Here is a 23,711-nt window from a genome sequence, read left to right as displayed (position 1 = left end):
AAGTTATCATACCTGCTACTTATTTTGAGTAGTAGTAGTTAGAAACATATTTTAAAATAGAGTCATATCAGAATAAAAACTTTAAAAATGAGTACTAGGATTCGTTGTTCAAGCTCACTGAGAAGAATTTAATTAAATAAAATTTAATGGATATAGCAAGCTATTTTTTTATTATATGTAGCAATACTATAGTTAGCACACCAATATGACTCCCACATATCATTCTAAGCATTGCTAAATATGGATTTCTTAACAACCTTATTAACAAATAATAAAGAAACAAGAAACAAGGTGAGAGAACCAGTATAGTGTAATTAAAGTCAGGGATCATAACTATTATTTTTATTTATAATTTACCTTTATTATTCATAATTGTTCAGTAGTTATAGTGTTTTAAATAGTTAATGGAGTTTTTTGCACAAGACTATACCCCCATTATCAACTGTTAAAAACACTCAGTTACAACAACCATTAAGGCCAAACAATCTGGTAATAAAGAAATAAAAAATAAAAATCAGGGATTCACGACAAACTGGAAACAGTTTATTTTTTAAAATCCTGACAATGTAACTTGTATACCAACAGCCATATCCCAAGCCAACTATGAAATGATTAATAGTATGCATCAGTTTAAATGGTATCTGTGAAATTGTAGAAGGCTTCCATGAAGTCATTTTCTATAAGCTCTTTGATGATTAATATAAGATATAATTAGAGTTTTTAACAACATAATATGAATAAATTAAAATGGCTTTTACACCAGAATCATGGATAGTACTGAGACAGTCAACATGTTAATACCACTTATAGTGTTATGCCAAAAGAATAATTAAGATAGCATTAGTAGTAGCACTAGCCAAGTGTTATTATTGGTGTATCACGAGAAAACAACTAATCAGAATATATCCTCAGTAAAATGGATTGTTACCTAAAACCAATAATTTTTGAAATATTGATTTCCATGTCACATTTTTGTCAAATTTGATTTTTTAACTCTAGTTTTACAAAAACAAAATCTACCAAAGGCCTGCTGGACCAGTAGAATAAAGTAAAAAATACATTTGTTAAAATAAATTTGTTGATCAATTGTACAAAAAAAAAAAAAAAATCTACATGGTCTCAACATGTTTATTCTTTGACAACTCCGTTTTGGTCCTTCTGGCCATTCTCTAGGATATCTTATTTATAATAAAACAGCTACAACAAAGATATTAAAAGATTGCAGGTTATTCTGCCTTTGTCAAAAATATACCTTATCCAACTAACTTATTTTTAACTACTATTTCACTTATTATAATTTTATTCAATTTACACTATCTAATAAAATTTCACTTATAATTTTATTCAATTTGCACTATCTAATACAATTTCACTAATAATTTTATTCAATTTGCACTATCTATTACAATCTTATCAATCTTTGTTGATAAGGTGATTGATAAGATTGTAATACAAAGTGCAAATTGAATAAAATTATAAGTGAAATAGTGGATAAAAATAAGTTAATTGACTAAGATATGTTGATACACCAAAACTTCAAACTGGGAGAAAATACTCAAGGGACAGCTATTTAAGTATTTAATGCCACTTTATTTTCTAATTACTACTATGTTCTAACCATTTTCACTCCTTAAGAGAACAAAAAAATTAATAAAAAGTAAAATTGTTAAAGCCCCCCTTTTCCTTTCATTATTATAAAGTGACTAAATAAGATTTTCGCACTAATATTCTAGGGATAATTTTATGAATTAAAATTTGATAATGCATATTTATGGAATCCTTAATTTTTTTTTCATTAAATGAATGGTCAATATTTATATTATATTGAGCTACATCATTTAAGCATATAATCCCTATATGGTTGAGGAGGGAATCCATTCATTTTTGGTAGATGGCTGATAATCATGTCCACTTAAACTTTTAATATCCCAAAGCATTTTAACAAGATAAGCCAAACAGAACATTAGTAACTGATATAATGGCACATCTAATGAACTTCAAACTAGCCACCTGGAAAGTTTTATCACTTTACAGACCAGATGCTTTAAAATCAACCACAAATTTGGTACTGGATCGGTGATGAAAAAAATTTATATCACATATTAGATTTCAAGCCTCAGAATTTGCTGTATAATCCAGAAAGGTATATTGTTGAACTGCAGTATAACTAGTGTATATGTTACTATTGAAGTATCTAAAGAAGAAGACAAAGAGAAATTTTATATTATACTTCAGGATCGTTCTGGTCACCTTCCAAGAGCTGGAATGAAAATTGTGATAAGTGTAGTTGACTTTGTAGCCTAAATATGAAAAGTTTTATACTTCTAATATCTTAGTCAAGTAAAACCAGAAAACATTAAGGGCAAGCAAAATTTCACATATATTTTAGGAGATATAAAAACATAGATCTTTAAAAAGTGTGGCTGAACATGTGCAAAATAGTGCCCAAAGTTGTCGTCGAATAGTTGTTTTAGATCTGGTAGCGGTCCAATAATGAAAATTGTATTTAATTCGGATCTGTCCGGCATTAGGTATGAACGATATTTTGAGTGCACGTCTCAACCGATTTTCTCATTTTAAATTTTCTCACAGGTCAGCTATTATTATGTATCTGTCGTACCTTCATGTGTAATTCTGATCAACCTAAATTTTTTTGACAGGTATTATGTACGTAATAGAACTATTCTAAAACAATGTTTTTTGAGTTGAGTGGAAGCAATGGAGAGTGATTGCCCATGTGTAATTGTTTTCCACATAAACTAGGACGGGCCAACATGCAAGGAAATGATTTCTAGGGTTGCAAATTAAACACTTGAACTCCATTTGATCGAGAATGTCAAATTGTAATCTCTCAAATATTAGGCATACTACCTCATAATTAACAGAGCTATTCACTACTCAGTGTAGCAAAATAGGAATAAGAGGCATAAAAAGACAAAAGTAAAGAAAACAGCTGACAAACAGAGGAAACTAGACAATGAACTTTTAAATACTGCCAAAACACCTTGTCAGTCACATTGAATCAGATACCTTCAATTGAGTAAAGGAATTTAACTATTTGGGATCTCAAGTCAATTTCCAAAACGACAGAATGAGAATCTTAGGGGCAATCTTTTCAAAGTGAATAATGCTCAGTTAAGTGCACCATAGGAATGTTGATGAAATAACCTCCATTAAAATAAGATACCTTAGATGTGGCAGGCTTAGGACCATTTTTAGATGAGTGAGTTAAAGGAGCAACTTTAACTGGCTCATAACTACAGCAGCACCAGTTCGAATCCCGGTCTGGGGGGTCGACTTTTATTTCTGTGGTGGTCCACAAAATCAAAACTTGACGCCCCCACCATAATTAGAATAGAAATGACCAGGAAGGAGGGTGATCATATAAAAAAAAAAATGTGGTGGAGTTATTGTATGACTACCAAATGAAGAGAAAATTAATAGCCAACCAATGAGAGGTAAACCAAGGTTTCAGTGGGCAGATGGTGTGGTTAAAAATGGTCTAACCATGCTTAGGACCCAAAATTGGATAGAGGCAGTTCAGAAAAGGGATGACACGTATTGATTTCTGTTGGAAATAAGGTACTTTACAAAAAATGTTAGACATACATAAGACATTTCTATAGCTAGGAGAGAAGAACAATGGTTAGAAAGGAGAGAAAAAAAAAAGGAAGTTTAACAAAAAAAAGAACTCAAATAAAAAAACACTTATTAATTAATTATTGTTGAAATCATTGATTCATTTATAAAATATTAAAATTAGTGGCTGCAATAGCCATTAAAGAATAATATTTTGAAAATCAGTCTATAAAATAAAGAAATATAATTTTTAAAAAGGCATTAAAACCAAATATTAGCAAAAGTTGAGTACTATTCAAAATAATTTTAAGCAAAAAACAAAAAAAAAATCTACATTTTAGTAATAGTGGCCACAAACCATAACTGACAGCAAAGAAGAATGCATAGGTTGTCCGATAAATGGTATATAATATTTAAACATATGACGGTAGACTTCAAAGACAACAAACAAAGATCATGTCGACAATGATTTATTTCTCTACAAAATAGCAAAACATTGATATTTTGCATTTTTATAAGCAAGACATGTTTTTTTGGTGACTCAGGAAACTATCTCTCAAAAACTATTCAAAATAATTAAGATCCAATTGAACCATCATAAAGTAGACAAAATTACCTTTAAGTAATGTGGTTTGGCTTAACTAAATCAGTTGTAAGGAGCGTTAGGGGCAGACCAATAGTGAAACGTTAAATTTATTTTTTCTTATAAATCACTATTTACTTGTGAATGTTTTTCTCAGCCTTCAGCTGGGTTAAAGAAGGAGTGGGGAGTGGAGTCGGCCTGGGGGGTCGACTTTTATTTTTATGGTGGTCTCAGAAAATGAAAACTTGACCTCCCACCATGATTAGAATAGGGTGGTACCCTGAAGATACCTCCCATCATGTCAGAAATGATAAGGAAGGGGGTCATTAAAAAAAAGTTTTGATTTGCCTCTCAATTTGCCTATAAGTGGAGTGTGGGATTAGATTTTTTGGCACATGAAAATTCATTTTTAAAGAGGTCATAGCAAACCACAGAAGCAATACTAAAGTTCATATAGAATTTGGACCGATTTCATACAAGAAAGTAGGAAATTCAAGATTCATGCTCTTTTAAGCTAGTTCACTGTAAGATAACTGCAATTCTAAATTTCACCATAGTGAACTAGACAAAATTTTCTTCAAAGCCAAGTAGAATTTCTCTTTTTTGAAACTATTTGAATAGAGCACTTAAACGGCTAAATAATGCAAAATTTTGTTTTTCATAAAATCATGCACTATTTCCAATTTCTATTCCAACAAACCTCAACTTAATTAACATAAGCATAAAGCTTATTAAACAAGGATGTTTTCCTGAAATTAGGAAATATGATGTTCAATAGGAGACTAATAAAGATTACGAATAATTCATGATTTAACAAAAAACAGAACTTTTCATTACTTATCTTCTAGAAAGCCTTCAAATGATTTCCAAACTAAAATAGTTTTTGAGGGTTTTTTTTCAACCAATAAAAGAGGTAAATAGGTTTAAAAAAAATCATAAAACTTTTAAAATTTTCTGTTTTTCCGTGAAGAAGTAGACCCATGGTCCCTATGCACTTTATTTTTGCTTTTGAGACCTACCATCACTTCTTTAAAAAAAAAAATTATGTATGCCAAAAAACCTAATTCTACACCAATAATAACATTAAAGTTTATTACTATAATGAGTGCTACGCATCTGGTTCCACATTAGTGTTATTCTACATATGGATACTCACCTCACACTCTGTGCATTGTATCTAGAGAACAATTCAGCACAAAAAAAATGGATAAAAAATAAATTGTAGAGGATTTCATTTTCTGGATGTTTAATAATAATCTCTAATAATGTAGGATGCATAAATAATAAATGATATATATTAATAAAAATACAAAATTTTTATTATTAAAATTTCAGCTTTATATCTTTCATTCCAAATTTGAAGGTTTTGAATTAGTTGATTAACCTAAATATAAAGAGGTGCATGGTCAAGCATATAGGTAAACAGGCCATACTACCATGACACCACCTTTACCGAAAGCTGTCACCAACATGATAAGGCTTGGCATATAGGCCACACTTCCTACTAACCATTAATAAAGATAGAAAAAATAGATTTAGAATAGAAAAAGACAGAAAAAATAAATGAAATAAGAATAATATAAATTAAAACAACACAAACAGAAAACAATTTCATAATTGAATAAACAAATAAAAGAATAATATAGTAAAAGAATATGAAGAACAGATAAAATAAATAATATAGTAGAATAAAATAATAGATATTGTAAAAATGTGAACTTGTGAGTACAATAGAATGATACTATTTGTTACAAATAAAAATTGAAAAAATGAACAATGAAAATAAAATACAACATGCCAATATGGAGCATAGCTTGGAGGACAGTTTCAGCTATAGTGAAAATAACAAAAATAAAAAATAGGGAAAAAAAGGGTTGATAGGGCTGAAGTTGTGTAGAAAGTAAATCAGGTGTTGTTTGGTTTTCCCAATAGAAGCAGAATTATAGCTAGGAGTAGGAAAAGAGAAGAACCAGTAAACAATAGGTGGCCACTGGTGATTACTCTAGATGCAACATTGGAACAACAAAGAAAATTGACTGGAGTGGTTAAAGTGAATACAAATTCAATGGGAATATGGGAATAAAAGGTAAGGCATGAACTTGGATTCACGATTTCCCTAAGTTGCAAATGGTCAAAGTACACTCTAGAGGGATAAAGAGCAGAATCTATGCCCACCATGGGATATCTGGGACATACGTCTTGCTGTGGATAGGCAAAGGATCAGCAAAGCTCCATGATCGATGGAATAAACATTGCAATCTTCAAGAATAGAGCCCAATACATAGAAAATCTCTAGACATCATCAACAAATGTCTGGACATTTTTCAAGCAAGTGAAGTTTCAGGGATATGAGATGGGTCTACAAGGGAGGAGTCAAGGATAAGGAATTTTCGAAGGCCTACCACCCTATTTGCCTCCTCCCTGTCAACAGCAAGGTCCTGGAGCATATGATGGTAATCAAGCTTAGACGGTTCCATAATGATGCGAGCCATCCACAGCAATTCAGCTCAACCTGTGGCAAGGGAACCACAGATGCCCTGCTGAGTGTGAAGGGATGAAAAAAGGAGAGGGTGGAGAAATATGTTTTGCTGATACTTTTTGACATTTCCTCCACCATCTGGTGGCCCTTTGTACTCCAGTGGTTGCAAGAGTTCAAAACCCCTAGCAACCTATACTATAGTTACTATGAGGTGGAAAAGAAAATAGAAAATGGAATAGCAAGTATTTGATCAGTTGCTGGGGGAGCTAGATGACAAAGGGTTCCTTGACCTGGCAGTCAATGTGGCCGAAGAGAGCAGAGATTAAGAGGCTCCATGGACAGGCCTCATCCAATCAATTTGGATATTGAAGGACAGAGAGTGAGGCCAGGTGAGGTAACATATCTTGGTGTTAAAATTAGAAGAAACTACTACGTTACCCCTCACGTGGATACCTGAGAGAAAGGCTGAACTTGTCAATAAATGAATTATGCAGAATAGGGGGTGCATTCTGGGGTCTCAGGTACCCTGCAACAATGACCATTTACAAAGGTGTGGTCTTGGATATCCTAAGGTACGCATCCCCTGCGTGGAGCCAAACCCTCACGTAGAAACAAAGGAAGAGACTGGCAATGCTCTGAGGGTCACAAAGACCTACAGGACAGCTTCGCGTGAGGTGGTGCAGGTATTGGCAGGAGTGACGCCCCCTGACATCATCCTCAAGGTGGATTTTGTTAAATACAAAGTGAATAGGCGGGGGCTGGTATCGCTACCAGAGAGGCTCTCTGAGACCCGAAATCTGTGGAAGAAGATATTGTGGGAGGACTCAATAGAAGAGTGGAATCAATGGTGGGTGACAAGCCAAAAGGGTGCTACAATGAGAAAACTCTTCCCCACCGTTCATGCAAGATTGGAGGTTAAGTGGGTCATTGCAGACTACTGGGTCTTACAGATCCTAACAGGACATGGATGGTTTTGGGAAAGCTGCAGAGCTTCTGAAAGAATATCGACACCGGAAACCCAGCAGCAGTCTCTGAAACAGAAGTGGTGAATTGCACCGCCATGGATGGATACTGAGCTAAGTTGTAGAGAAACAGCCGGATCTTTGCCCTCGCTGAGTCCGACTTCTCCCGTTTAATGAAAAAAGAAAACTATCTGTTCTTCAGTGAGTTCATTTACATATGGGAGGAAGAAGGTGGTGGGCCCTATGCACTTCATATTGGGCAGATCTCCATCACCCAGCATCAGCGAGACACCAGAAGAAGAAAATGCAGATGCAGACTGAGATCAGGAGGGTGGACCAGGCAAGCATGCAGGAGGGCTAGACCTAACGGATATATGGAGATAGATAAGGTGAAGCCTCATCAGTAAGGCAATCATCCGAGCGCTGGGGAGCACCACAGTCTAAATGATAAAAAATGGGTGTTCCAATAAATTAAATAAGCCCCTAAGATAAATTGTAAAATTAATAAGTAAATCAAAATAAACTAAAGTAAATTGATGATTATTGGCAGCAATGGCCTGCACAAGCCCAGTACACTACTCTACTGCTGTTACACCCCATATGCCATGAATGGCTAGGCAGAGGGATAAAAAAAAAAAAAAAAGAGCCAAATTCAACATTGAGTTCCCTAAGGATGAGTTTTATCTCCAACTTTATTCCTCATATTCATCAACCATAATATTAGTTAGAGCCTCACTGTATGCTGATCACTTAACCCTTTTGGTGTAAGACTACATCATCATAGTCGCTAAATATTGGATGCAAGTTGCTCTTGATGCCCAACTATTATGGACTGAAAAATGGGGACTGAAGATAGTTAAAGGGAAAACACTATGTTCAACCAACCAAAAAATGCCTCTGAATCCATAAACCTAAAGTTAGGAGCAAGATTGATCACAAAGGATAACTCGCCCGTTTATGTTGGAATCAACATGGACCCAGGATCAGCATGGAAAGGCTATATTAATAAGTGTGTCGCTAAGTCAGCAAAAATAACAAACCTTATGAAGATGTTATCTGGCTCAAATTGAGGGGAAGATCATAAGACTTTAAAATCTCTTTGTACAGGATATGTCAGGCACATGCTGGAGTATGGAATAATGAGCGAAGGAATTTTAGCAAACTCCAATTTTCAAAAAGCCTTTGATGTCGAAAATCAGGGACTAAGGATAATCACCAAAGGTCTAAAATCTACTCTAAGAAATAAAATAGAATCTATTACAGGTCTTCTTAGACTGGAGGATAGAAGAGATATACAAATGCTCAATTTAAAAACAAAAGCTAAATGTATTCCCAATCAACCCCTAAAAGATTGCATTGAACAAAGGATACAAAATTGCATAAAAAGGCAAGCCTCCTCCACAACACTTGCTCAATAAAAGCTGAACTTAAGTAGCAAGAAATTCAGCCTTCCCACCATGGCCCCATGTCCTTGCAGATCCTCTATAATCACAAAAATTCTGGTTATCACAAAGAAGAGTCACCAAAATCAACCTGAAATCAGAGTTGAAGTACTCAAATTCATGAACTCCACCTACCCAAAAAAACTTGGGGACCAGAATCTTCATGGATGGTTCAGCCAAAAATGCTATTATGAATGGAAGTGGAGGTATCCAGATGGATTTTCCAAATAACCACTAGAGAAAGCCACAGTGTTCAATTCAACCAACTATAGAGCTGAGCATGAGTCATTATTAGAGGCAACCAGAAATCTAATTGACCTTAAGAGGCCTCAGAAACAAAAAATTGCATTTTTAACAGACACTGGTTTGGTTCTTATTAGCCAAAAGTCCAAGTGGAAAACAGGGCTGATGTTGCTTGCTACTGATTTGGAATATCTTATCGATATTTAACAAAAATTTACACAGCAGTGGATCCCTGGGCACTATGAAATAACTGGGAATGAACTGACTGATAAATTTGAGAAGGAAGGCTCCACATCACCACCATACCTCGACTGGAGGAAGTTAAAACCATTAATAAAGCAGTGGTTCAGCAGAGGTAGAATAATCAGCATCCAAATTTCAAACCCAGAGATCCATACTACTCACTTTCAAGGAGGAAACAGCTTTTGATTTTTTGGCATAAAACTGGATAAAAAAGACACAAAACTCACCTCTGCAAAAAATTTAAAATCGGCCTAACTGCTCTGTGTGAATGTTGAAGAAATAAGTAGAGTACTGAACACGTTCTCCAAATATGCGTACTCATGGAGGAACAATGGAGACAGAGATGGCCTGAACTGACTGACATAGTGACCAAGCTGTTTAGTGACTTGGGGTATCTCAAGAGTACCGCCAACTTTATTGTCATTCTCAGTCTAGGTCATTTGATTGGGAAGAACGAAGAGAAAGAAGAAGAGAAATTTTAGGACCTCGCTGAAAGTCACTCGAATCCATTGTTGAATTCATTTTCACATATAACACGTAAGCATATATTTTATAAAATATAGAGTCTACAAATATTTCAATGCACAGGGATGTTAAATTTTAATAATTTCTTATAAATATATATACAATCTATAAATAAAGGTTAAGAATTAAGGAAATCAAGGATAAAGCATATAGGGTTTTTATAAGAGTCTAAAAGTTAATGTATTATGTTAGCAAACTGATTGAAAGTAAAGTTCTATTAATAGGTTGAATGTTAGTTTGGTGGGTTGATGATCAAACGAGGAAAGACATCGGTAGATTACATTTTTTATAATTTTTTTCTCTCTTATAATTTTTTTTGTACTTTGAAAATATATCCTCATAGTAAATATCCTGCCATTGTTTATAGTTCTACAATATTTTATGCTCATTATATCTTGTATTGCTACATTTGTTATTAACTTTATCATCTATGATTTATTACTTTTCTGATATAGTGGAACCTGGGTATTATAAATCTTAAGGGGATTTAAAAAATTTGTTATGTGGAGGGATTTGATTATCTAGGCTTGAATGGGTAAATATTTATTGAAATGAGATTCACACACTTATTTATTGGTCTCTATGCAATGAAATGTATGGAATTCAACCCCATTGTAACAATTAATTTGTGGTATGAGAAATAATAAACAAACCATAATTGAAATATGTGCACAGAATGTACACAGTCTTATTTTGCAAACCTATAAAAGTAATGGTAGTGCATTATTGTAAATTACTATATATTAGTTAAACTCTGAAATTACATATAAAAATATTTATATAAACTTAAGTAACAGGCTCTGTTGCCTCAATGTCTAATGAACACTGTTTACATTTCTCAGCATGTACATTACATGTCATCACTACTAGATGACACATACAATGCACATTAATTATAAATAAAACTTATAGACTTAGGTCTCGATAATAGATGAAACAACAAGGTTAGTAAGGAGCGGGGAAAGGTTCTGATAAGACCTGTAAAGATTCATATACAAAACAGTCGATTCATCTTACAGAGATGGACATGTAAACAAAGTGTTATGTAGAAGTCATTTATGCTATACATAAATTACTATTACAAAACATTTTTGCTCAAAAGAAAATTATTTTTTTCCAAGAGGATTTAAATTTGTTGTATGGAGGTTAGTTGACAAGTTTTATTTGTCATTTAGAGGCATATTTTTCATATAATGCGATAGCTAGTTCGAGGGGATTTCAAAAATTCATTATATAAAGGAATTCGTTATATTGAGGTTCCATTGTATTACAATAATTAGTTTTCAACTTTACAATTATTTTTGTTTATCTTGTTTATCTCTATATCTCTTTGTCATATCATACATAATTCTTTGTATATATCAATGATTTCCAAAGTGGGTGCTGCAGTGATTCAGGGGGTGGTGATGGCCACAGCTGCATATGGGGGCGATGAATAAGTACAAGTTAGGGTCAACAATATTACTGTTGACGAAAATAAAGCCGAGGATTATTAAATTGGCTTTCAATAAAAAGTTTTTACTATTCATACATTTTTCTTTACCACCACCTGGATCATAAACTCCTGGACAGTAGATGTGATTTGGTTTATTATGAGCTGATAGTATATGTTGACCATAGGTTGTGTTAAATACTGAACTATTATTAAGAACTGGTATTAAAAACTTTACCACGCCGGTAAAAGCTTAACCAATACTATAAGGGATGTAAGTTTCTACACACTCTGAGGTAAAAGTGTAAAAAATGAAATTGAAGATAAGAAATTGATAATTAAGCAGGGAAATAATGGCTTCCAGAGAAGCTAGCAATCGTGGCTACGCATAGGATAAGTAGAACACCTTGAAAGATAATTTCTTTCTTTTTCTTTGACATGATTTCTGGAGTTCACAAGCATGATGTAAAAGGTTATAATATATTCATCATGATCACAAAAAATCGGAAAATAGAAGGCTTATTATATACAATTATATCCATCCAATGAAAAATATTGTTCATGATAATTTATGAACGGTAATGTTACATATTAGGTACCTCAGTTCATTAGTGATTATTTCCTTTAATAAAAGTAAACTGATTTTTTATATTTAATCTCATTCTCTCCTTTTAAAAATTTATATACAGAATTAGTAACATAAAAATTAAACCAATATTTCATAGCTAACTTATAGTGCATAGTAAAAATATCAATGAAAGTACTGAACTAAGTAAAGAAATAAACTTAAAGAAAGGTACCATGCCATTGAAATATTATAAAGTTCTTTGAACACTATTTTCTCACACGATAAAACATACAATTATAGTATAATAAGTAATTAAAACTAAAAGCAATATTGTCAATAAAATGCATTTTACTAATGATTTAGAATATGGGCATTAAATACATCCAACTACAACTATGGTGAAGAATATTTAAAAGTGCAAAAGAATTGAAACAATAATACCAGATTTAACATGACATTAGAAAACTAAATAAAAACTATAATTTAAAAAAAATAATCATATATTCTATAAAAGTAGATCATTAATTTTAAGAGAACTTGGTTTAGTAATATATTTAATACATGATTCAATAACAATTATTGTTAATCCAAAGTTGCAGTAGGGTAATTTTTCAAAATTAATAGCCGCCCAAGTTTATAAAATTCTTTAATTGAAAGACATAAAAATAAACTGTTAAAAATGTACCAATAAAATAAAAATATACTGTCCTATGTAAGTTAGAATGTTAACCTATGGTCTGATTTTGGTGTGTTGAAAAAAAATAAATAAATTTTTTGTGTACTTACAAGGAACATTATCACCAGCACCACCAACGAATTGCCGCACTGAAAAAAAAAATAAAAATCAGCTAAGTCTATTTGGGCAAGGTTGGGAGCTGTCTATACAATTAAGATATCCACGAATTACTAAACTTGTTAGTAACCAATAGGTTAACAAAAATAACAACCAAATGCATGTGAAAACTTAAAATATCGTTAATATCAATAGCGTTATTGCATAAAGAATAGGTGAATTTTGTAAAGTTTACTAATTTTTTAAAAATAATAAAAATAAGTTAAAAAATATTTAAAAGTTATAAACGATGATGATGCTGATGAGGTTCCTAAATGATAATCGCATTGTAAAAACTCAAAAACTAAATCTTTAGCCACGCAGAATTTTAAAAATAAAAGTATTAATTTTGTTAACAGGTGGATGTTATGAATGAAAAAAAAAATTAAATAAATATATATGAAGCTAAAATTAAAAAAATAAATAAATATTTAACACTAAGTAACATGTTATTTAAACAAACAATATCCATATATTGTCATATGAACATAACAAATGAAATAAAAAACAAATTCACAAAAATTAAAGATGTCAGATGTAATTAATACAGTAAATACTTTCAAGAAATCATAAATACATAAAATATAAAAACAATAAAAAAAAAAAAAAAAGGTAATAATACAAATATTGATGTGCGAATAATTTGAAAGACAAGACATAACCAATATAATATATACATTAAACAACAAGGCACAACAACAAGCTTAGACATAAACCAGAATATAAGTATATTGCAATAGACTCAAACCAACACACACATATAAATCTATATTTTTTATTAGATTCAAAATAATATAAGAGAATTGAGTAGTAATGGAAATTAATTCAAAAGAACAAAGATTAAAGAAAATATATGTGAAACAGCACCCATTTACAAGTTAGTAAAATGTCAAAAGCCAATAATCCCATAAAAAGTTCTCTATGACAAATTTTATACACATGCGGAACTTTATAGGGCAATAATAGGTGGAATTCAAGAAAGAAAAATCCACAGTTTATAAAACTTTTGATGGCATGCTAACTAGTTTTTTTTTGTTGATTCTGGCAGTGCTTAAGATAATGCAAAAACGTTCAAGCGATATGAAGCTCTTGAAATATCCATTCACTATTTTGGAAAGTTGATATAACGGACTAAAATTAGTATGATAGAGATCTATAAAGTATTAAAAACTCATAGGTTACAGTTAATAAGAACCTCAATCAAGTAAGTGTCTGCAACAGGGACAGGTGAATTGATTCTTTTGAAAAATCATACCCTGAAAAATCATGATTCAGTTAGTGATTCCTGACACTACCTAAAGTCAGTTGATTCCCTAAAAGGAAAGAAACAGTCCAAGAATTGGGAAAGGGTTTTTCACACCTGACAGTTCCGACATCTACTTGTACCACTTCAACACAACAGGCTATACTGCCAGGTCCATGCAGAGCCTTATCAGAATAATTTTCTAGAATAATAACCACCTCTAGCCTGATTTCACTCAGTCAGCTCTTATTAAAATCTCCCAAGATCTTTATCCAGCCATAAACCAGCAAAATCACACCATCCTTGTTCTTTATTTTTCCAAAGCCTTTGATTCTATTGACCTTACTGAACTTCATGGTCTTTCCCTGTAATCTATGGTTTCGATCCTACCTCACTGGTTGTTCCCAGTATATCATGGTCTCTAATAATCATCTTACTTCTGGTTCTCTTTTGGTCCAAAGGTGTACCTCAATGTTTCTCTTTATACTCAATATTTTTTTCCATCTTTATTAATCACTTTCTGATCTTCATACAACAGTCCCAGTATCACACATACACTGAAGACATCAAAATTTATTTCTTATTTGAGCACATTAACTACTCTGATACCATCTTGAAACCACAGGAAGCAATGTAATTGGATAAGTGTCTGGGCAACCAAAAATAAGTTAAAACTAAACACTGAGAAGACCATTGGGTCTCCTTTCTCCTTAAATCTACCCATAAACCTAACTTTATCCTAAGCAATAACCCCTATTTCTTTCCATACATAAGTTAAAAACCTTGGAGTCACTTTTGACAATATCCTTGTCTCATGACCACAAATCTCTTAGGTTTCCCGTTTTCCATATCAATCCTTGATCACTGCAACCTTCGCCAATCTCCTGTTTAAAATCAGTCAACTTTTAGTTTCCTTTCTTCTTGTTTTCCACAATCTTGACTATAGTTATCTAGTGAACAGCGGACTCTCGTCGGAACTCAAAGCTAAACTTACAACATCTTATAAACTGCTTAATACAATTTGTTATCAGGATCACAAGAAATACACATATAACCCTTTATTATGCTGAACTGAAGTGGTTCTACCTTCCTAATGCTTACAATATTTCTTAGCATCGTTCCTATAGCAGATCAATAAAACTCAGTGCACATTTATCTATATTTAAGAGCCTGCAATCAAATTCCTCTATTTGATCCCATACTACCAGGTCCTGCCAGTCCGACTTCTACCCTCCTTCTCACTAAACTGAAACGTCCTTCCTAACCCAAGCTACCTCACTCTGGAATTCAATCCACCCTTCCATACATAATGCACCAACAATTCCCTCATTGTAATCCCCTCTTTTCTTCCGTCAATTAAAATAAGTAGTATATAGTATAAAAATATCTGTAAATATTTGAAGTTTTCTTCTTAAAATGTCTTTTACATTTCATTACAAATTAATCACCACTAGTTGAAAGTTTCTAAGGCTATTTAAAAAAAAAAATAAATGATAAAAGAAAAAAGTTTTAAGAAATAAAAATAGGAATATTTCATTCAGATCAAACTTAAGTATCGGCAGTAAAATATAAATCAAAGGGGAAATGGGATTAGGAAATAGGCCAGCCCTGTAAGAATATTTACTTTTCTGAAATTATAAGATAAGTAGATAAAAAGTTAACCAGAATATACCAGAAAAATAAACTTATGTTTAGATTAGACTACATTATAGGTAATAAATTAACTAGAGACAGGAATTTCAAATAAATTGGTCATAGCTACAAGTAGTAAAAGGAAGTAATGATTATTTCGACATCATTGTTCTAATTGATTATTTTAATTTTAGAAAGTGGGTCTGCAACAGTTTAGTACACCTTCCAACATTACAAATCCAATGTGTAAACTAAGTACCAAGCATTACAAATAACTTTACATGGTAATCTGAGGGGGAACAATTATAGCTCATGATGAAAGACAATTACTAAACACCATGGAGAATGTTTTAAGATAAAGACAGCGGATAAAATAAAAGTTTGTAAAATTCATGAAATTGATTTATACCAATTCCACAATTAACACTGTAATTCAAAGTCGAACATCAAAAGCTCACAAAAAATTAGCATTCAGTTAATCTAGAATAAGCAGAACAAAAATAAAAATGTAGAGTGGGGAGAATAAAATATATATATAAAATAAAATGGGGAGAGTGGTTAGATATGAGGGAAAGAACAGGAGTGAAGAGAGAAATATAAAGGTCTGAAGAAAGTTCCAAATTAAGAATATTAACAATAAGAATCAGTCATTGCACTTATGCATTTTAACATTGAAAAGGCTTGATAAAATAAGTACATTATTTCAAAAAATTAATTGTCTATGGTAGTTTAATTAAACTTTCATTTTGACTAGATACTGATATAATGGGTGGTCAGCATAAAATCACATACTTGGCAGCTCTAATACATACTTCTGCATGTTTACAAAATGTTGAGCCAGTGTATAATTATGTGTAAATATCTTGAGAAATTTATTTAAACTAAATTTTTATTTACACTTTATATTTTATTACACATCATATTTTTATTTTAACTAATTAAATTTATTTTAACAGTAGTAAAACATTAAGACAAAGTGTTAAATACCTTAACACAGGATACTGACAAAGTTACCGTGGAGGCAAGAGAAACAGGAATAATAAAGTAGATAGGAGATAATTAATAAGACAAATTAAACAAAATTATCCAATAACATACACAATATTATTAAAACCAAATAGTAATTATCGTTCACTCAATTCCCTAGATCTGAATAACAAGTAAGCATATAGTTCCTTGAACTTAGGTTTATTTAAACATAATATTAACAGGATGTTAACAAAATATGAGTGCCTAACACAGTGGAAAGAGAAAGTGCTAAAAAGTTGTTCATCATCAATGCTAGGTTTCATTTTATTCTAACTAAATTAGGTATTACAGAATTAAAAACTTGCATTCAAAAATAAATTTCTCAAGTTGTAAAAAATAAAAAAACAAAAGTAATAATAAATAGTGCCTATCAATAAATAGAATCTTTAATTCAGTTGGAGCAAAGATAAAGACTCTAACAATGTTTGAAGTCAGTTCTATTAATTTTTGAGACCATTTATAAATACTATACAGAATTTTGACATCAACGGAGAGTAAAGTGATAACTCCAATATTGATAAAACTCCATGCTATAAAATGCTTTATTTCATGCTATAGTTGATGAATAAGAATTTCTTTTAAAGTGCGAGTCCAGTAGCTCTCTATATGCCATGCTGTGTATGATTTTGTTTTTTTAAAAAGCAATTTACATGCAAAAATATTGTGACATTAAGAAGAAAATACATATTGATAAACAAACATGTAATATGATAACAGCCTTTTAGAGAAAAAAAATAGTCTTTTAGTAACATCAGGACATTTATTCAGTTTATCAATTCATACAGACTCTATTTTAGGTTCCTGATAAATTAAAGCATCAAAATTGATTTATACACAGTTCATACCACAAGGACTATACAAATAACAAATTAGATATCAAAGTACACCATTATAAACAACCAAACATATAAATTAAATACATCAACATAAACAATCGAGTGAATTTCAAAATAATTCTGAAAAATAAAAATGGATTATTTATAAATAGAAGAAGTTAAAGAAAAAAAAAACATAAATTCAAATATTCGCACACCTCTTATATACCTTTTATATGAACTTAAAAAAAAAAATGAAAAAACGGAACAATTATAAAATAAAAAAAAAAAAAAAAAATCACCTGTTATATTGTCACAAAGGATTCTTGATGTTATTATTCTACCAAATGGACTAAAAAGGTTTTCTAGATCTTGCTGTGCCATGTTTTTAGGTAGACCACTAACATACAAATTTGCGCCTTTTATAGCTTCACTACTAGGACGAGCAAATGAAACCTTGAAAAAAAATTAAATAAGAAGTTGATTTCTAAATATATTTAAAGTATATGAATATTAGAACATTACCTTAATTGTTTTATTCTGTAAGCGAAGACCATTTAGTGTATTTATGGCTTTTTCAGCATCCTCTGGCCTATGATAATTAACAAATCCATACCCCAAACTCTGACCTAGAATTATAGGATGAAAATATACAAACTAATCTAACAATAGGTTAACAATAAATACAAAAATAAAACAAATTATTTTAAAATTGTTGGTAATTATGAAAGTAAAACATTTAAGTGATTATTAAATCTTTATTTCTAGTTTTGATCCATTTTGGTTATAAAAATAATAGCTGGATTACTTTACATAATCTCATATAAAGTATTCTCTATATCAGGGGACTCCTGTCTTCTTAGTCTAAGGGCCACTTTTACCTACATTCTAAATTTTATAATTTAATAAAATAAAAACTAAGGTAGACTGCATTAGTGTAGGCCCGCAGACAGTAGTTTGTAAACGCTTGATATGTATTATTATAAATTCTATAGATCTATATTACTATAAATAAGTGTGAAAATATGGATTGAGTAGTTAAGCTAAATTCATAAGAATTTAAGGATTCATAATGAAGTAAAAAGAATGACTAGATGAAGCTGGGGTTCAAAGCTGTTCCATGTAGATCATGGGATCAGAATAAGATCAGTGTACTTCTAACAGCAAATTTTAGGAAGGATATCAAACTTTGAAACTCTTTTCCTCAAAATTTGGCTTTAAGACTTAACCATTTAATCATCACATTACGTATTTATTTGTTTATTAACAGGTTAAATTAATTGGTTGACAGCTTTTGATTAAGAAATTAAAAAAAAATATATTAACTATTTCTCCTATAATGTAAATATTTTTAAAAACTATTGAAGCTTGGTACTTGGACACACCTGCATCCACAAGACACTAAAAATTTCTGACTACTAGATGTTTCGATGCCTTGAAAACTTGACCTTCCCAATTCTAGTCTGCATATCATGTAAGATACTCTATATGATAGAAAACTAGCTTTTCCCCACCATTTCATTTCTATAAAGTTCCATCGGTGGTTTTACTGCTTAACTGTTATTTACCTCAAGTTCTTTAAGCTTCAGATTTAAGTTTGCTTTTGTATTTAACACCTGTTTTATATTATTATTTTCACCAAAAGTTTTAAATATTCCAATTTAATTATGATGAATATGAGATTAATTTGTCAAACTTAAATATTATATTCTTAACTATAAAAGGTGGTCCTTATTGGTAGCAAGTAAACAAATAATAATTGTGTTTATTTTCTTATTGGAACAGAATGTCACTATTATCTCATAAATATTAATAAAAACCCCAGTGGGTCCAAGATAGCATAGTGTTCAATTAGATAGATAACATCTGAGTTTATTTCAATGTTATCATAGATAATCAATTATTCTGTTTTAAAAACTACTAAGTGACAACATCACAAGGATGTTGTGAAGAATACAGTTGACAAAGTTTCCCACCTTAAAAGGCATGTAATGCATGCTAAACACAGAATTACATCGATGACAGGTAGAAAACCATCGAATTAGACGACAGTGGATTTTGGTGTAATAGGCAAGAGTCCCTCTTCAACAATTTTACTGGATATTTAAATCAACAAATAGCTGAAATGCCTAATTCTGAAAAGACTTGCAATTCTAGAGCTGCCTGTTCAAACTTCTTAATCAAAATTTATAAGTGAACTTTTATCACAACCAAATTATCCTTAGTTCGCACTAGTTTCAAACTTTAAGAAAATGAAATGAAACAAAAAATAATGAGCCTTACCTGTTACTTTGTCTCTTATCAATTTACAACTTTCAACATCCCCAATCGAGGAGAAGAGTGATCTGATCTCTTCTTGGGTCATTGTTTGTGGAAGATAGTTAACAATCAAATTAGTTTTACTTTCTTCTTGGTTCGTGCCACCTTGTGAAGATGAATTGTGGGAGTTACTTGAGGATGAGGTGGAATTTGTGTGAATGGAACCATTTTGTTGGGGAAGAGTGTCCATACCATTCATCATTCTTTGATGAGACTGAAACAATACAAGCACCAATGAGTATTTAGAAAACAAAATATCTGATATGATCAAGGGTACCATGAATTCTGTAATAAATAATTTACTTTATTTTCTGAAATTCAAGCTTAAGGATACTTCAAACTGTCAAATGATGTAAGTAAAAACATTTTTCAAAGATAGAACATTTAGTAAATTGACATAACATGGTGGAAATTGAATGAATTTAGCAATAAAATAATGTAACTACTATGGAAAATAAGTATATAATCTAGAGCTATAACATCATCTTCGAAAATAAAAATGTTAACATAAAAAATAATAACTAACGAAACACATTGAAACCTACTAAAGGTTTTCACAAAAATATCGAAAATGATGAAATCGATATATGACGGTTCAACTATGAACTAAAAACTTTAACTGGATCTACACCTTGGCCACTTGCCGCAAAAACAAGATTTGTACAAATGCTTGGTAAGCAAAGGAAGCATCAAACGTCGGTACCCAAACAATTGTTTTGTTCTTTTGATTTTTTTCGGCTATTATATTCGATTTACTCTATCTTCATTATAAAAAAGGAATAAAATAAAAACAGGCGAAATGAAAGGAAACATAAATATCAGCAATGTAGGTTGTAGTTGATAAAAATTCATATACATAAGTATAAGTAGTAGTTATACTTACATGAGTTATATAACCTTTAAATTCAACCTTCGTTCTAGACGTATTTAGACATGTAATGTCTTCTTAAATATATATTTTTGATGTGTTAAATCTAAAATAAACCGCTAAAACTAATGAACAATATTTGAAACAATGTATTTACATCAAATCGATTGAATTTTAAAATCTACAAACTTAAACAAGAGTTAATTATTGAATCCAAAGGTTGGGGAAGCTCTTTAATTAATTAAAACACGGAGAGCGCAAATATTTATCTGTTGGCAGTTTAAAACAATACAAACTGAAAATAAACGTATGTATGCAGCACAAGCGTCCTTTGATTTGTGCCCAAAAAACTGACACATTACGGGTCGGCCGCAAATTCAGGCCAACTTATACCAGCCAATTCAAATAATTAATCCACAGGTTTGCCCATGCGAATTTGCCAAACGTGTAGAGGCACCTTTAGAGACAAGAGGAAACGAGTTTGTTTAGATAAATTAGTTTTGCTTATTCTGTTATTTAACTTACATGGACATTATCTTTCTCATATTTTCATAATAATAATTATATAACAAAATACAAACATAGTTTTAATTTTTTACATATCGCTGATTACTTGAATTGTGGCACATCTGACAAAAAAAAAGGTTTTGGTTTTGTTATGAAATGACTTGTTCCCAAGATTTTATCACTGACATGGGTTTCTCTACTGTGTCCCTTAATAGCAGTGGTTCCCACAAGACATAAGGGTTTCGCGAAACAATTTAGGAATGTGTCATTTCATGTCAACTTAATAAAGTTTTGAACCTTATTATCTCAGATTTTTTTTTCAAAGTTTTCACTTGTGTAGTGGTGCTGGTATCCAAGTCTTTCTTAACTTTTGCTGAAACAACATATTAGTTTATTGGTATCAAATTATAATAAAGAGGTTCCACCATTTTCTTTCTTCCACCAGAAGGGTTTAGCCATTTTCCAATTTCTACCAATAGAGTTCCGCCGCCAAAAAAATAATAAGTGAACACAAAATAAAATAATTATTTTTTGTTAGATGTGCTACTACTAAGCAAAGCAGTGATATATTTATTTTTCAGACATCTTGTTTTTTTTTCTTCAATCTTTCATATTTTTTATATTACTATATTCTCATACTTCTTTTATCTTCTTATAATACTTACGCTATGCATTGTCTTCCAATACTACTTATATACCTATATTATGTGTTATAATTTGGAAAAATGAGAACGGAGATTTTGTTTATTTCGTTTTTATATAAATGAAAAGATTTTTTTTCCCTTGATACTAGATTGGTTTTCTATAATCAAGACGTGTAATATAATAGTGACCGATTGAGTATCTTCCACGGCTTCCATCAGGTGTCCATGTTTTTCTACGGTGTGATACTACTCGGACTAAACCCTTAAAAGTCACGTACGATAGACCTTTTCTGGTGTTAACGAAATTGGAAAAAATACAAAATTGCATTGCCATCTGGTCCAGAGAATGTTTCAGTGGATTTCCTCAAACAGGCATTTCTTCTAGTAAACTCACCCGAGGACACCGGGGGGAACTTTCATATCTATATATAGATATGGAAGATATAAGATATGCCACCAAACCGATCCACAACCTGTGCCGAATGGAGCCCTCACCTTTCAGCCACACGCTCTGGTCGCAAACTCCCTTTCAACACCAGCACGTTTTCGCACCACTTTCTCTGGGGAGGGAGTACGTTGTCGTACTTGACATATGATTAAATAAAATTTAAAGGTTGTAATTAGTTATTATTGTGTTACGGTTTTTTTTTGGTTTTATGTGTAAAACATCTGTGATTTCTTTTTATCATTAAATACTGTTTTCAGTTCTTTATTAATTTACTGTAGTGCCGAAATACTCAAAGTGTTAAGTCAGTCTATTTATTGATACGTTACTTTAAAAATAAATATAGATCAAATACACAAAAAGTTCGAGAGCAAGAGTATAATTATAGTAATGAAAATCAGGGGCTTATGATTGATAAAACTATGTTGAATACATAAATTAAAATCACAAACAAAATTTATATTAAACTGGATAAAATTAATTTTACAAATAATATAGCTGAACCTCCATTATCCGTTGTCGTGGAGGGGAAGGGGTCACACGGTTAACTGAAAAAGGTTTTATTTACCGAGTTACATATATTTGCCATGCTATTACCGTTACCAGTACTAGAAATATGGAGTAATCTCTGTTTTGTTTTTTTCTGTTTAAAGTGATTTTCCTTCCTTACGTTGTTATTTTTCTCAAATTAAAGTTTAAATTCGTGTTCGCAGAAGTTCAGGAGAATATCAGCTCCTTCGATCACTTGATTCATTTGAAGTTTTAGCCTTGTGAAGCATTATGTGTTTCTTCAATTTTCATGAAACTATTATGACAGCAAATTCCATGTTAGATAGTGTTTCATAGGTTTTCTCGGTGTAAAGGAATTGATTCTGCAGGAGATATAAATTTTAAAATGCAATTTTTTCATTTGATCAAACAAATCACGGTATGTTTACCCACAATGAATTCATCCGTAATTTTTCTACATTTTCGCCGGGGCACAACCCTGTTTCTAATTAATTATATTATTGTTATCCGCTCATAACAAACATTTTCAACGAAGTTGTCGAACATACTGCGAATTGTGAAACTAGTAGCTTGAAAACGAGAAGATACTATTTTCTGGAATAGTACCAGGTAACTGAAGTAGGACTTATAAATAGCCGCGGGTGAAACCTTAATATTTTTTCGGAATTGCGGGCCCGGTTAGTCGTTTGTTTGTTTGGTTGTTTAGTGGCGCCAAACTTCATTGGTCATCAACGCCATTTATATATTATTTAATTTTGCTAATATTCGTTAAATTTTTATTATTTTTTTTAATTTTTTTTTTTATTATTTT

At 31.4% G+C, this 23,711-nt stretch overlaps 1 protein-coding gene across 8 annotated transcripts in view; it reads right to left on the bottom strand.

Annotated features, from left to right (window-relative positions):
- The window catches only part of fne (found in neurons), a gene marked incomplete at its 5' end in the record, with an annotated part of 50,414 nt that extends 30,274 nt beyond the window's left edge, over positions 1-20,140 (bottom strand). For 4 of the 8 annotated variants that reach the window (XM_067048014.1, XM_067048018.1, XM_067048015.1 and 1 more), the window contains 4 exon segments: positions 12,843-12,881; positions 17,910-18,063; positions 18,133-18,236; positions 19,891-20,140. In XM_067048014.1, the coding sequence (XP_066904115.1) occupies positions 12,843-12,881; positions 17,910-18,063; positions 18,133-18,236; positions 19,891-20,140 (547 nt within the window). 8 annotated transcript variants of the gene reach the window in all.
- Between the last annotated feature and the right edge of the window lie 3,571 nt (positions 20,141-23,711).

Source organism: Halyomorpha halys, unplaced genomic scaffold (assembly GCF_000696795.3).
Source record: "Halyomorpha halys isolate HHAL.00 unplaced genomic scaffold, Hhal_1.1 Scaffold313.1, whole genome shotgun sequence".
Lineage (NCBI taxonomy): Eukaryota > Metazoa > Arthropoda > Insecta > Hemiptera > Pentatomidae > Halyomorpha > Halyomorpha halys.
This window is presented reverse-complemented; position numbering and strand designations above follow the sequence as displayed.